General features: G+C 43.3%; 1 protein-coding gene across 1 annotated transcript in view; it reads left to right on the plus strand.

Annotated features, from left to right (window-relative positions):
* The window catches only part of LOC140426815 (uncharacterized), a 171,251-nt gene that overhangs the window by 34,721 nt on the left and 119,844 nt on the right, over positions 1-16,686 (plus strand). The window contains exons 3-4 of the mRNA XM_072512024.1: positions 5,872-6,097; positions 15,565-15,795. Of these exons, the coding sequence (XP_072368125.1) occupies positions 5,872-6,097; positions 15,565-15,795 (457 nt within the window). The remainder of the gene's footprint in view (positions 1-5,871; positions 6,098-15,564; positions 15,796-16,686) is intronic.

Below are 16,686 nucleotides of genomic sequence, written 5' to 3' on the forward strand. Positions count from 1 at the left end.
CTGCATGGTCTCGCCAATGTACCACGCTTCGGGACATCCTTTCCTGCAGCGTATGAGGTAGACAACGTTGGCCGAGTCGCACGAGTATGTACCGCGTACCTGGTGGGTGGTGTTCTCACGTGTAATAGTGGTATCCATGTCGATGATCTGGCACGTCTTGCAGAGATTGCCATGACAGGGTTGTGTGGTGTCGTGGTCACTGTTCTGAAGACTGGGTAGTTTGCTGCAAACAATGGTTCGTTTGAGGTTGCGCGGTTGTTTGAAGGCAAGTAGTGGGGGTGTGGGGATGACCTTGGCAAGATGTTCATCGTCATCAATGACGTGTTGAAGGCTGTGAAGAAGATGACGTAGTTTCTCCGCTCCGGGGAAGTACTGGACGACGAAGGGTATTCTGTCGGTTGTGTCCCATGTTTGTCTTCTGAGGAGGTCGGTCCGGTTTTTCGCTGTGGCGCGTTGGAACTGTCGATCGATGAGTCGAGTGCCATATCCCGTTCGTACGAGGGCATCTTTCAACGTCTGTAGATGTCTGTTACGCTCCTCCTCGTCTGAGCAGATCCTGTGTATACGGAGCGCTTGTCCATAGGGGATGGCTTCTTTAATGTGTTTAGGGTGGAAGCTGGAGAAGTGGAGCATCATGAGGTTATCCGTAGGTTTGCGGTAAAGCGAAGTGCTGAGGTGACCGTCCTTGATGGAGACGAGTGTGTCCAAGAATGCAACTGATTTTGGAGAGTAGTCCATGGTGAGTCTGATGGTTGGATGGAACTTATTAATGTCATCGTGTAGTCGTTTCAGTGATTCTTCGCCGTGGGTCCAAAGGAAAACAATGTCATCGATGTATCTGGTGTATAACATCGGTTGAAGGTCCTGTGCGGTGAGTAGGTCCTGTTCAAACTTGTGCATGAAGATGTTGGCGTATTGGGGTGCGAATTTGGTCCCCATGGCTGTTCCGTGCGTCTGGATGAAGAACTTGTTGTCGAAGGTGAAGACGTTGTGATCCAGAATGATCACAGACCTCTTCATTCACCTGAGGAAGGAGCAGCGCTCCGAAAGCTAGTGACATCGAAACAAACCTGTTGGACTTTAACCTGGTGTTGTAAGACTTCGTACTGTGCCATTACTGATGTAAGTGATTCACAAACTGGAACCCACTTCTCCCACACCAGTCTTTGCGCAGTGTCTGCAGTTCAGTTTCCTGGTCAATAATCCTGATTCCGAAATCCTTTAGCGGCTGACACTTACATAGAACATACAGACAGTGTAGAAGGAGGCCATTCGGCCCATCGAGTCTGCACTGACCCACTTAAGCTCTCACTTCCACCCTATCCCCGTAACCCAATAACCTCTCCTAACCTTTTGGATACTAAGGGCAATTTATCATGGCCAATCCACCTAACCTGCACATCTTTGGACTGTGGGAGGAAACCGGAGCACCTGGAGGAAACCCACGCAGCCACGGGGAGAACGTGCAGACTCCGCACAGACAGTGACCCAGCGGGGACTTGCTGCAGACATATTTGTCCTGGATCTCCTTGGTGTCCAGAAGCGCTCACATTCCACACTTGCAACATAACACCTGTCCTGCCATTGTTGCCTAGTTGTTTAGTTTAATTACTTTCTTAATTAACTTAGATTACTCCCTATGTATATTACAATTTACTGTGCTTATTAAAGCTAAGTACCACCTAAACTAAAAGTTATATGTTTCTTAATTTCACAGATATGTGCTTTAGGTATTAACTCGGTTTTATTGTTTATATCTATCTTAATGAATAAACCCCACTGCTCCCAGTAACCTTTACCACTGCTATTACAAAAACCTTATTATGAAGAAAATCTTAGATCCCAAAGATTATAGCAGCATTTCAAGATAAAGGAGCAGAACACTCCCCACCAATCAATGACTTGCCTTGTTCTGTATTGTTTTACACTTCTTTTAAATCCTTACAGTGCACAAGAATGCCATTCAGCCAATCGAGTCTGCACCGACCCTCCAAAAGAACATTCTATGTAGGCCCAATCTCCACCTCTATCCCTGTAACCCCATCTAACCCGCACACCTTTAGACATAAGGGGCAATTTAGCATAGCCAATCCACCTAACTGCACATATTTGGACTATGGGAGGAAACCGGAGGACCCGGGGGAAACCCATGCATACGTGGGGAGATCGTGCAAACTCCACACAGTCACCCGAGGCAGGAATCAATCCCAGGTCCCTGCCGCTGTGAGGTAGCAGTGTTTTTAAAAATAAATTCAGAGTACCCAATTCATTTTTTCCAATTAAGGGGCAATTTAGCGTGGTCAATCCACCTAGCCTGCACATCTTTGGGCTGTGGGGGTGAAACCCACTCAAACACGGAGAGAATGTGCAAACTCCACACAGACAGTGACCCAGAGCCGGGATTGAACCTGAGACCTTGGCGCCTTGAGGCAGCAGTGCTCCTCCCCGCATCACCATGCTGCCCTGTGAGGGAGCAGTGTTAACCACTATGCACTTGATTTTCTCCAAATCTGGAAGTCAACTGGAAGCCAACAGTGGCACCAGCATCTATCTCACTCTTTTATCGTCCTGCCTCTGTTCCCAATCTCGCTCCTTGCTTTCTTTTATCCTCCTGGCTCTATTCCCAGTCTCGCTCTCGTTTATCCTCATGGCTTCATTCTAGATTTCAGTCTTTTTGGTGCTCTTTTATCCTGGATCCACTCCAGTCTCACTCTTTCTTGTGCTCTTTTAACCTCCTGGCTCCGATCTTAATCTTGCTCTTTCTCATGCTCATTTATTCTCCTTTCTCCGCTCTCAGTCTCGCTTTTTCTTGCACTCTTTTTTTTCTCCACGGCACCGCTGTTTCATTTGTCCATCTCTGCTCTCACTCTCGCTCTTCACTGCGCTCTTTTATCTCCCTGTGCCTCTTCTGTGCCTATGTGCTCTGAAAAGACAGAGCACTGTCCAAAAGCAACTGAAGATACTCTCTTTACTGTGAAGATTCTAAAAGCAGATGGGAGATAGCTCCTGCTAAGCCGACCCCAGACAAGACAGCAAAGATACCTGCTCAGCATTAACAGAGGAAGAAAACGACAGGAAAGGAAGCAGTTTGGAACAGGGTGTGATGCAAGATCTGTATATTGTGATGTACAAAGGTTTAGCTGTTGTGTGGGGTAGGTTTTATGAACTAGCAGACCGTTGCCTCTCAGTCAGTCTATGTTTGTAGCTCAAAAATCATGAAGATGGTTGAAACTAGGGTAGCCCTGGTATATGAGGTGTTAGGTTAAAAAAACAAAAATATTTGGAATGACCCCGGTGTCCAAGTTGTTAAAATAGAAAAAGACAATCATTTAAATAAATGCTTCTGTTTAGAGTGTAGAAATGATAAAACGATGGAAAGGAAAATGGTCATTCTGCCGGCTTTCCTGATCCAAGATATCCTGCCAGGCCGGGCCACTGCCAATGATGTTTTGTTTAAAAATTAGCACCAAACTGACCTTCGCATGTGTCTTGTGTAGATCAATAAACACACAAGAGTATCTCTTTGGGAAGGTGGTGGCATAGTGGTATTGTCTCACATAGCAGATTATTATGTAAAGTTAAAGTGCATGAGATTGTAGGTAGTGTCTTGAGATAGATAGAAAGCTGGCTAGCAGACGGGAAGCTAAGAATTGGATAAATGGGTATTTTCCTGACTGGCAGGCAGTGACTAAGTGGGTACCACAGGGATCTGTGCCAGGACCCCAACTGTTCACATTATATATTAACGATTTGGACGAGGGAGCTAAATGTATTATCTTCAAATTTGCAGACGATACAAAGTTGGGTGGGAGGGTCAGCTGTGAGGAGGATGCAGAGGTGAGGAGAATGCAGAGATGCTTCAGCATGAGTTGGACAGGCTGTGTGAGTGGGCATATGCATGGCAGATGCAGTATAATGTGGATAGATGTGAGCTTATCCATTTTGGTGGAAAAAACAGGAAGGCAGATTATTATTTGAATGGGTGTAAATTGAGAGAGATGGATACTCAGGGTCACCTTGCTGCTCTTGTGCATCAGTCGTTGAAAGTAAGTGTGCAGGTACAGCAGGCAGTAAAGAAGGCAAATGGTATGTTGGCTTTCATAGCAAGAGGATTTGAGTATTGGAATAGAGATGTTTTACTGCAATTGTATAGGGCATTGGTGAGGCCACACCTGGAGTATTATGTGCAGTTTTGGTCTCCTTATCTGAGGAAGGATGTTCTTGCTACGGAGGGAGTGCAACAAAGTTTTACCAGGCTGATTCCTGGGATGGCAGGACTGTCATATGAGGAGAGAACAAGTCGGTTAGGATTATATTCATTGGCGTTTAGGAGGGTGAGAGGGAATCTCATAGAAACTTATAAAATTCTAACAGGATTAGACAGTGTAGATTCAGGAAGAAAATGCCCGCTGGTAGGGGAGTCCAGAACTAGAAATTATAGTTTGAGAATAAGAGGTAAGCCTTTAGGACTGAGATGAGGAGAAATTTCTTCACCCAGAGAGTGGTGAATCTGTGGAATTCACGACCACAAAGTAGTTGAGGCCAAAATGTTGTAACTCTTGGGGCTAAAGGGATCAAGGGACATGGAGAAGGCAGGATCAGGGTATTGAACTTGATGATCAGCCATGATCTAATGAATGGCGGAGCAGGCTCGAAGGGCCAAATGGCCTCCTCCTTTATTTTCTATGTATGTTTCTATGTATGTCATTAGACTAATAAACCAGAGGCCCAGGGTAATGCTCTGTGGACCCTGGCTCGAAACCCACCCCGGCAGGTGGTGAAATTTGAATTCAATAAAAATCTGGAATTTAAAGTCTCATGATGACCATGAAACCATTGTCTATTGTAGTAAAAATCCATTGGTTCACTAAAATCCTTTAGGGAAAGAAATCTGCCACCTTTATCTGTTCTGGCCAACATGTGACTCCAGATCCACAGCGATGTGATGACTCTAAAATGTCCTCTAAATTGCAATTAGGGATGGCCAATAAATGCTGGCCCAGTCAATGACACCCACCTCCTCTGAACAAATTTAAAAGAAAGGTCTCTTTCCAGCAAGGTTGGTTCCTCATGCAACGTGTGCAGCAAGCTCAGTAATGAAGATTCAAAGGTTGGCTTATATGCCAACATGTATGGTCATCCCAAATCCTCGACTGCCTCACCCAAGTAGCCGTTTTAGTTGTGCACATTTGGATATTGAATGTGAACAAGCATACTGTACTTACTCATTTGCACAGTTGTTAACATAGAAATGCTTGTGTGACAGGATTCTCTGGATAGTGGTCAGAAGCAAAGAAAATCTGCCCAGTACATCTCTCTCTTCCCTAGGCTGCTGTTCAACTGTTCAGAACAAGTGGTTTTTCATAGACGAAATTTCCAATTTGGTGTGTATGGATGAGTGATCTGCATTTATGATGTTTAGTTAAATAAGACTTCTTCATGAAACATTTGTTGAATAATAAAAAAAAGTTATTGAAATCTGTTCTGATTTATTACAACTGTTAACATCTGAACCAGAAGGTTGGAAATTTGAGCTCCTAATCTATTTGGCATTTCCAGTACAGTATTGAAAGCGTCCTTCATTGTTGAAGGTTTCAGCTTTCGACTGAGATGCTGGATCTGGGTCCTCTCTGGCTTTTCCAGATTTCTGGCCAACATATTCCCTCAGTCAGTACCATTCTAACCAGAACCTACTACCATTCATCTTCTTTTCATTTATGTGATTTTGTTAACATAATATTTTGTACATCAGGTGTAATTAACTTACATGTGAAGTGTTTATAATGTTTCAGAAATTGTGCAAGTCTTTTTAATAAGTAGCCGGTTGAAGCTTACTAAATCTTGAGTGTGTTTTATTTTTTCCTGTGATAGGATGAGGTCATTGCAGTCTCTAAAAGGATAATTATCCGGCTACAAGATTTGGCGAAATGGGTGTGCACTGAAAGTTCACAATGGACCACAAACACCAAGGAAGCCAAATCCAGCACTATCCATTTGGACAGCAGTGTCCGTGAGGAGAATCCTAAACTGAATGTCAGACTACCTGCACACTGCTGCCACACCTCAAACAATGTGGAAAATGAATCTGAAAATTCAGGTGAGGTGTCTTCTAGTCAGCGTGTGAGCTGAATTCATGAAGGAACTTAATGAAGGGCTAAATCAGTCACTTGGGACTTGCGTCTTCCTTTTTCCTCTCCTGCCCTTATGAACCATGTGATGCTGACTTTTCTCAGTTAGAAAGGGGGACTGAGCATGCTTGCTTTTTCTGCGGTCACACTGTTGATCACAATTGTCCATTTTAGACACCCATGATGTTTACTCCCTGAATGAATTCCTTCACTGAAGCTGCTTCCAGCCCAGCCAACGTGGCTCCCCAGTAAAACCTGCTAGGCTCCAGATAACTTTGTCATAAGGGCCTTTCACTATTTATTTAAAATACAGTGTTTTTAAAAAAAATCAACAAAATCAAGTAACTGTGGGGGACAAAGTGGTGTAGTGTATCAGACAATGGCTTCCCTCCTCTTGTGTCAACATGAAAATTGCTAGCTTATTGAAAGATTTTGCCTCGTCCCATGCACAGAGTGGACTTCAGTGTATGTTCAGGGAACTGGCTGGTAAGTTTGGCCATCATGGGCATGCATTTTCATCTGGAATTATCAAGTCCTACAGGTATGTACTTGAGGTTTGATGTAGCGGGGTCCCATTACCTGAACAGAGTGCTCTTGTTTGGCTCTGTGACAGCAGCCAAGGTTAATCAAGTGCTTATTTCTTAGTTGTAGCCTTACCTCTATAATTAGCTCAGCAGGACATTGCATAGATACAAATCCAGCAATTGCTAAGTTTTAAAGTGGAGCTCAGCCTTTTCATGAAATAAAGTGACTTCTAATAATGGTGAGCACTGGAACTGACATTTATAGGACTCTGAATTCGAATAACCCTAGCCTTGTGCAGACAGATGGACTGCTTCTTCAGCGAGTAGGTAGACTAAATTTTGGTTCAGTGCTGTAAAACTTATTCTGCATATTTAGTGAGAGCTTGAAAGGGCTACAGGTCAGGAATGGAGCTGTGATATTGTGATCTTGATTCTCGGTCCTGTAATTGCCTCGTTGTCACTCTCTTCCAGGGTCGAAGCACCATGGATCAAAATGTATACCAATCCTACACATCTTCTTGAGTTCTCTACCCAAAGACAATTTGCTGAACCACCCCAAAGTTCTGTAATTGTACCACCTGTAGAGTGGGGAGACCAGCCCCAAGTCTATCTCGGCTGAAAAAGGGACTGAACGGCATGCTATTGGTGTTAATCTGATGCACGTGCTTGCCATCAAGCCAACTGTGCTAACAGGTCCCTCAGTTGTACATAGAAGGATTCAAAAATTGCAGAGTTTGAATAGTCTTTGTGATGTTTAAGGAATAAGTCTGCATCACATTGATGACTAACCAAGAAGGGATGGACTTTGTCTTGACCTGTGCATTGCTGTCATGCAGTTATTATTTTTTTAAAGCCTCAGCGTTCTGCTGAGCACATTGCGAGACTATAAAATATCCCTTCAACTCATTGAGCACAGGTGATCGGAACTCTGGAGGTGTAAATAATGTTGACATCCCATGTCAACAAGTACAAAGTATGGAAGGTAAACAAATGTTCTTCCATCAGTGATGCATAATTTAGCTTTAAGAATGTGTCTCCAATTGAACACCTATCATAGTAAATGGAAGCGGGTTGCCAGCTGATCAGGATGAATAGAATCCCATTATGTGTGGCATTCCAATTATTTTATTTTAAAATCACATTGTACCTGGGTTCGTGTTTCTGCTTTTGAGGTTGAAGTAGCTGACGTATGAATCTTTCCCATCATTCCCAGAGAGAATTGTTTCTTTGGCTTTCTCTGCTATTTTAGTACATGTTTTTTCGTACTGAGGTTGGGTAGATGAGGTTTCTGAACTTGTTGGCTTTTCGTATTTCTTTAATCTCGATAGGCCGAAGCACCTTCCTTAATGCGCGTGAGCACCCAATGAGATACACTGCATAACACATCACTTGTGAGGGACCAGTTATCTGTTTCCTTAAGTGCTTAACAGTTGTCAATCATCTAATTACCATTCCCCAGAAGAAGAAAGAGAGAGGTAAGTAGTCGAAATGGCTCCAAGATGACAATAGAAAAATTGATCATATGGTAGATGATGAAGAGGAAAGCTATAGACTGCAGAAAGATAACGGTGGGCTAGTCAGGTTGACAGAACAGTGGAAAATGGAGTTTATTCTGGAGAAATGTGAGGCAATTCATTTTGAGAAGGCTAACCAGGCAAAGCAACTCACAATAAATGATAGGATGCTAAGAAGTGAGATGAAAGTCCCTGAAGGTGGCTGGACAAGCAGATAAGGTGATTACGAAGGCACACATGAAGCAGAATTCTTCGTTGGCGGGATCTCCGGTCTGCCAACAGCGTACCCTCTCCTGCAGGTTTCCAGGTGGCGTATGGTGGCACCAATGGCTGAGGGAATGGAGAAGGTCACTCCTAGCAGGTGCGCGCCATTCAGGAAAATGTGGCTGATGGACCGGAGAATCCCCGGACATTTGCCTATATCATACTAAAATATAAACGAGTAAGAGGTTATGCTAGAACTGAATAAAACTCTAGTTAGACCACAGCTGGTGTACTGTATGCAGTTCTGGCCATCACACCATAGGAAATTTGATATTAGAAAGGATGCAGAGGAGATTTGAGGATATTGAGGATTTACGGTGCAGTGATGATCCAGAAAAGAAATACTGTTTAATGTGGGTTCCAGAGTCTGGAATCAAAGTGTTTGTGGAATGGTATTCCTTCACGGATGTCGGGGCCTGAAAACCAACGCTTTCAGTTTCGATGAATCTGTCCTGTAGGCCAAGGCAGACTTCCAGCAGAGGCAGGGTAGATGGAGCCACGTGTCCAACCTGGGACAGAACTCCTTTGGTGTGTCCTGCTCGGCCGATGTTAAACAGCAGACTATCTAGTTCAGCAAGGCAATATTGCTTGTCCCACAAGCCAGAGGCCCATGTCACGTGACTTTACCTCCACGATGTCTTCAACAAAGGATGTTTATCCAGTGTCTGGAAATTGGCTTTGTGTTCCAGGCTGATAACATCTCAGCCATTATGGGTCAAAGGGAATGTTGGAGAGACCATTGCCTTCATCGAAATTCCGTCTCTACTGGCCAGTCTGGGTTATCAAATACAAATGACCTTTGTGTTAGTTCCTTATTGAAGTTGGGCAGCTCAGTCTGCAAGTGGTTGTTAGTAGCTCCGATATAACAAGGGGTGAGTTTCACTGAAACTGCGGTGCGGTTTCTTTTGCTCGGGAGTTTCAGGCAGACACAATTTCAGCCATTTTACAGGTCTTTGTTCAATTTTTTAAATTTCAGGAATAGCGATCAGCAGATCTATGTACATATTTTATCATATACAGTAGGGCTTTTCAAACTTTGGATCGCGGTGGGTGTCGGGATGGTCGCGGAGCGATCAGTTCTGGCATTCCCGATCGCGGGTGAAGCGTCCCAACAGCCGCAATAGGCTTTTAAGAATGCTGGCTGCGACGGTTCTTTCAATTCAAAGGATGGACTCTTTCCGCCAGAAGTCATGAGCGTGGCATGTACGCTGACGTTACGTGCCCTACACGTCCATGTTTTGGTGCGTGAAACCATCCAGGAAAGATCCTCCATTTACAGCTGCCTGCAAGAAAGCAAGGGGACTGTGTGAAGAACTGAAGATGGGTCATTTTGTAATAAGGAAGAGAGCATCAGAGACACAAACAGGCCAGGATCTCGCAACTGAATCTGCTGGAGAGAGCTTCTCAGGAGAGTCCAGGGAAGGACAAAGCAGCATTGGCATGAGCTGTACGCTGAGCTCCAAGGCTTCTCGTGAAAACTCAAAGAAAAAACTGAAGTCGGGAACAAAGTAGTATAAAAATAATTTATTGAGTTGTGGCTTTCTTAATTCTGCCAATGTAAATCAGGATGTAAAGCCCATGTGTGCTGTATGCAGGGAGTTACTGGTAAATGAAAGGTTAACAACCCTCAAAACTTCAAAGGCATGGCGAGTTCAAAGACAAACCTCTTAAAAAGGATTTGGCGAGAACTTAATGTCAGTTGAAGTCCTTAGACTGGCCTGGGTCACGAACATCGACTAGCGTGGGTCCCAAAGGTTAGCCTGTTGGTAAAAGTGGGTCACAGGAAAAAAAAAGTTTGAAAAACACTGCTATACAGTGTGAGACCGTAGTCCCCTAACAGTGGAGCTCACTACTTGGAAATGCACTTGCAGTAACCTCCAGAGCTGCAGCCTCGTTTCATTAGGCTGGATCTCTACTTATTGGCTGGCGTGGACACAGTGGGTTCAATGGTCTGTTCCATGTTATAGATTTCTATGATTCTATGAAATACCATACAGCATGTTGGAACCCCAAGTCGCATTCTCTGTGGCAAATTCTGGGATTGACGGGTCATCTGTGCTGATAAACTGTGAAGCTGCAACGCCTAAACATCAGCAGTATCCCTGTCAAACTGTTGGCCCTGGATATTGTCTGTTACTAGTTTGTGCCTGGGATCTTTTGGCATGGGGGAAAAAAAGGTGAATCCCCACATGGAGAAAATGTGTGATTAATATTGTAAATTTATCAGCTGCTTGCCTTGAAATCTTTTAAATATGGTGATGGTATTCCTTGTGTGTTAGGGCACTTGGCTGGCCCCAAAGAGTAAAAGCAAGGCATTTTTTCACAATAAGGTGCAATTTATATAGAGCTGGCCACCACACCCGTATAATTCCAATGTTTTTGTGTGTTTCATCCAGGTTATTCTTACCTGGCCTGTATTTTGCAGTAGCAATGACAACAAATCTGTCGGTGTCATCATCATCATGATTTCTGAAACTGACAGCAATTGACGGAGCCTGTACATGACAGTACAGATATTGCTATCAGTAATTCTGTGTGTCAGCATCAGGTGCACTGTTGAAGACCTCCTCCCCTCCCTCCACCCACAAAATGCAATTGGGTAAAAATCACTGAATTGATGAGAACCTGCCCTTTTACACTGTTAGTCTAGCTATAAAAGGCCTTGAAAAAGTTATACCTTGTTGAACTAGGTTCATAATTATTGCTGAACAGCCCCACTGGCCCTGGAAAAACTAAGTTTATATTTGCGGAATGCCAAATGTCTCCATTGTGACAAACCTCACCTTTAATCTTGCAGTTTCTACCTTAATTCATTTTGTTCTCTGTAATTAAAAGCGTAGAGGAAATCACTGCATTTTATTTTCTGGTTTGTTGTCTGTGAGAATACATAAATACATAAAAAGGTCATGTTGCAGCTGTACAGAACTCTTGGTACGGCCGCATTTGGAGTATTGTGTACAGTTCTGGTCACCGCATTATAGGAAGGACGTGGAGGCTTTGGAGCGGGTGCAGAGGAGATTTACCAGGATGTTGCCTGGTATGGAGGGAAAATCTTATGAGGAAAGGCTGATGGACTTGAGGTTGTTTTCGTTGGAGAGAAGAAGGTTAAGAGGAGACTTAATAGAGGCATACAAAATGATCAGGGGGTTGGATAGGGTGGACAGTGAGAGCCTTCTCCCGCGGATGGACATGGCTGGCACGAGGGGACATAACTTTAAGGACAGAGGTCAGAGGTAGGTTCTTTACGCAAAGAGTAGTGAGGCCGTGGAATGCCCTACCTGCTACAGTAGTGAACTCTCCAACATTGAGGGCATTTAAAAGTTTATTGGATAAACATATGGATGATAATGGCATAGTGTAGATTAGATGGCTTTTGTTTTGGTGCAACATCGTGGGCCGAAGGGCCTGTACTGCGCTGTATTGTTCTATGTTCTATGTTCTATAAATATGATTGACTGATTATCCTGTCACTTGCTGAATCAGTTCACCTTGGCTTGGCACCAGATTCAAACTGAGGTAGAGGAAGGGGAAATTCATGCCACACAGGTCACTAGATCTTTGTGGGTAACTTTCTTCAAAAAGCTGTTACTTTGCTGCTGGCCCCAATATCCAGGTCAGTGTATTTTTTTTAAAAAAAGCTTTCCATGACTGAACAAGTGTGCAGACCAATGAAAAATCCAACAGGAATGATTTGATGAAGCCACAATTTGCTTCACCAAAGAAAAAAGTTCTCTTTCTTCGGAATAATACCCTCATTCAGCTGGATATAATAATTTGCAAGTGGCGGTCAAACTGCATTCTGAGAGAACAAAGGACTCAAAATTTATATCATCTTGTTTTCTGGTTTCAGGAAAAGTTAAACGAGGTGGGAATTAGAAATAAATACTTCACACAGAAAGGGTGGATGGAATGCCCAATTCTTCATCCTTTCTAATCCTGTTGATTTTCTCTACTCTTTTTGAGAATGTACTTGAGGTATTTCTCCTCCACTTTGTTCAAGTGGACGTTCACTTCAACCATTTTGAGTGCCAGCTGGTTATTTGGTCAAGGGAGACATGTGCTGTTGTCCATTACTGTCCCTGCCAGAGGTTCAAATTTCATGCTTTTTGCAGGCAATGCTGGGCAGCAGTCAGGAATACCAAACCTGACATTTTCTGCTCTCTGATGCTGGGACACTAAAACTGAGTGATGCACCAATATCGTTGATGCTGTCTGAGATAAACTAACCTCAGCACAGAACAAGGATGGAATGTGGTACCTTTTTGCTCCGTACAGCCCAACTACTACTCACTGCTTAAACCAGCTGGTTTAATTGGTGTTATTTTGGTTTGAAAAAATTTCTTGCATCCAATTTGATTTATTGCCTTTTTTATAATGCCTTTCACAACCTCGGCGCCCCAAAACCTGTTGCTAGGATACTGGACCAGATCCCAACATTTGCTAGAATGCTGGACAAGAACCCCAAATAATTTGTAATTATAAAACTGTGAGGAGAGGATATTTCACCCTAGGAGTGATTACTCCGACCAATAGGTAGCTTTTATGTGAAAACAAACTTTAATTTAAACACTGAATTAACCACATTAACATCAAAGAAATAACTTTAAAATTACCAGTTGAACAGTTCTTAGACAAAAGGAAAAACTTGACCTTACTATCTATACTTGCTACTAACTCCAATTAAGCATCCCAATTTAGTTCAAATGTCACTTATAAATAAAGTTAACAAACAGGTTACTTGCTTAGCTGTGTAGAGACTTTTGGGGAGAGTTCTTTTCAAGAGCAGATCCAGTACACTTCTGCTCAATCTAACATCATTTGGTAAAACTGCTGTTGAACTTAAAATCCTATAACAGACTGCAAAACTACAGACAAACCTGACTCCTCCCATTAATTACGTGATCTGTATTCCAATAAGTTCTGTGATCTGCTTAGCTTGGACTAAATACAACCTCTCATAAATTTTCTACACTCCAGGGAATCTCCAGCAATCAAAACATGACTCCATTAGCCCTTTATCTATAACCAAGTAAGCGGTTGGAATGAATAATTATCTCACCGTTTAAATTCTTTACTTACAGCTTTAGCAGACATATTGTCTGTATTTTAAATCAGGGTTTTTTAATAACATTACTGCAACATAATATAATATATATCAATTTCTTACATTCATCACAATGTTAAAGTAAGGACATTCTTTTTATTTTGAAGTGTGGTCACTGTTGTAATCTAGGAAATCTGACAGTTTGAACACAGTCTTGGGATAATGATTCAATGTTTTGCGTATATAAAACCTGTTTTGTCTATTCTATCACCATTTTTGCCTTTAATGAACTAATCATTTTACTTGTCAATTCTTCTCTGTCTTCTGGGTCCCACTTTTTTTAAGGTTGTAAGTTTGGAAAATGGCAGAATACTCTCATTAGAAAATTACACTGTCCTGTGGCCCAGTGAATCTCTGACTTTAATTTTCAATGCCTATTGGATAGACTCCAAGCACCAGGAGCTAGGTAAGCGCAGTACGTGTTAAGAGTATACTTCAACAACTTAACCTTGATAGGACCAGTTTATTAATTTGCATTCATCTCTTTATCCGGACCATTTTATTGCTCTCGATTCCTGGCAGCACTAAGGCGTTGCTCCTGTATATTCCTAATGTCTTGGCGACACGGTGACACAGTGATTAGCACTGCTGCCTCACAGCATCAGGGATCCGGATTCGATTCTGGCTTTGAGTGATTATCTGTGTGAAGTTTGCACATTCTCACTGTGCGTGGGTTTCCTCTGGGTGCTCCGGTTTCCTCCCACAGTTCAAAGGTTTGCAAGTTAGGTGGATTGGCCATGCCCCTTAGTCCAAAGATGTGCCGCTTAGGTAGGGTTACGGGGTTAGGACAGGAGAGTGGGCCTAGGTAGGGTGCTCTTTAAGAGGGTCGGTGCAGACTCGATGGGTCAAATGACCTCCTCCTACATTGTAGGAATTCTATGGATTCTCCTCTCGTTCCCTCCCCCACCAGAATTAGGTTAATGTGTATCCCAATTATCATTTGTATTTCGCTTTTGGATTACTGTTGCTGTGTTTTACCCCAATTCCATCTCTCAGTGGGGGTTTGTTGTCTGTCCTCATGCCAAACTGGTAGATGCTTCAGGGAAACACAAAGGTAGACGCACCAGCCTTACTCTGAAGTCTCCCTGCAAGTAGGTGGCATCAGTGGCAGGCAACAATGGGGGAAGAGACATTATATCATCTCATACAGATTTAAGAAATTGTTTCCCAGGTTTCCTTGGTTGAATGTTTCTATGTTGATGATTGCCAGTGCCCCACAATTTGGGTTGGTGTTTTAGGTGAAATCTGGTAGGTCAAGTTGAGACTATTCTTAAAGCTACTGAACAGTAATATTATTGGACCAAGTAGGCAACATGCGAGGTGCAGTACTCTATAGTGTGCGATAGATGTGCGATGCTGGGGTTGGCAAGTAGGACTTGGTCATGTGCACGTATTTAATAGAGCAGGTTTGGAATAGAGATGTGTGCATCAGGTGTGTGAGGGCCTGTGCTTGTGTTGGGGTGGAGTTATTTGCTTTCAGAAGTTGTATTTGGTAAGAATGCAACACCTTGGGGATAATTGTCATTGCTTACTGCCCAGGCAATTTTCTGTTGGAACAGATTACATGCTTATTGGTGAGACCACTTGATTTTGTCCCATTGAAATCATGGAGATGAAAATTGGACCAGCCAAAAAGGGACCAGCCAACCCTACGGCTGATGATCCATTCTTATCAGATTGCTCTGCTCTTTATGAAGTGGAAAGTTACCTCCCCACCCCCAACGTGTGTTTAAGCAATGGAAGGTATGGACCGTGGTTGCTTCAAATGAATCAATTCAGATAGCAAAGGCTCAGTTTCCCACCCTGTGCTTCACAGAACTGACTCCTGGACAGTCCACTGCAATGGTAGAGATACGCATAGGAGCTTTATGTCTTGTAAGTTGGATCATTTTTCACATCTGCTATAGTGACGCCACCCATGAGGTAACCATTGTCTATATGTAGTCGGATTAAAGCTCAGGTCAGCTACATGTGATGAATTGGTGCAGGCAAGCCTTTGATATTATCAAAATAATTTCTTTGTGTTTTAGGATTTAAAGATGATCGACCACGAGTTAAAATATTAAGCTACCCCCAGTACTGTCGCTATCGGGCTATACGGAAAAGAATTCAGAAAGTGTCTGCTGACAGTGTCAGTGAAGCACAGCTATTGGCCCTTGGAGGGATCCTTTTGGTTAACCAGAACACCAAGATTCTTTACTGTCGTGAAACATTTGAACACCCAACGCTAGGGAATAACAAATCCATATGTGATGAGTTTGGTGAGTTTGGAAAGTTTGCCATCCCCTTTCCTGTATGAGTTTATTTCCTTGCTTTTGGTTTAAACCAACAGTTCAGCTCCTTTGTTCCACAATGTGAATTGCAGCCTCACTGTCCGATGTGAAATTGTCCATGTTAAAATTAAATCTTGTGTCTTGAAATGGGGCCATGAGCCCACAATTCCAATCTCTGCCAGGTGTCGAAGGAAGCACTGATCACAACGATAGAGGGAATAATTGGAAAAAACATTTGATCAAGACTTTGAGGGGCAGCACAGTAGCATAGGGGGCAGCACGGTAGCACAGTGGTTAGCACAGTTGCTTCATAGCTCCAGGGTCCCAGGTTCGATTTCCGGCTTGGGTCACTGTCTGTGCGGAGTCTGTACGTTCCCCCCGTGTCTGCGTGAGTTTCCTCGAGATGCTCCGGTTTCCTCCCACAGCCCAAAGATGTGCCAGTTAGGTGGATTGGCCATGCTACATTGCCCTTAGGTTAAGTGGGGTTACTGGGTTACGGGGATAGGGTGGAGGTGTGATCTTAAGTGGGGTGCTCTTTCCAAGAGCCGGTGCAGACTCGATGGGCCGAATTGCCTCCTTCTGAACTGTACATTCTATGATCTATGACTGTTCTAGTCTTTCAAGGATTGACTTGCTTTCTGACCCTTTAATTTTCAACCGTAGCAAACGGCAGGGATCTCTTGTGACCAGTTTTCCTCTATTTTCAGTTTGCAGTCTGTGAGTGATTTAATTAAGTGCCCAATCCCTTTAATGTTTATTTCAAGGCCGTGGTAACTTAAACGGACCAATTTTGTGCAAGCAATGCCCATGAACTTTTAGGTTTTAGCACGGTTATGCGACTTAAAGGGAACATTTCTTATGGCGCCGTTTCTGCGCAGC

This window comes from Scyliorhinus torazame, chromosome 7, assembly GCF_047496885.1.
Source record: "Scyliorhinus torazame isolate Kashiwa2021f chromosome 7, sScyTor2.1, whole genome shotgun sequence".
In the NCBI taxonomy this organism is placed as follows: Eukaryota; Metazoa; Chordata; class Chondrichthyes; order Carcharhiniformes; family Scyliorhinidae; genus Scyliorhinus; species Scyliorhinus torazame.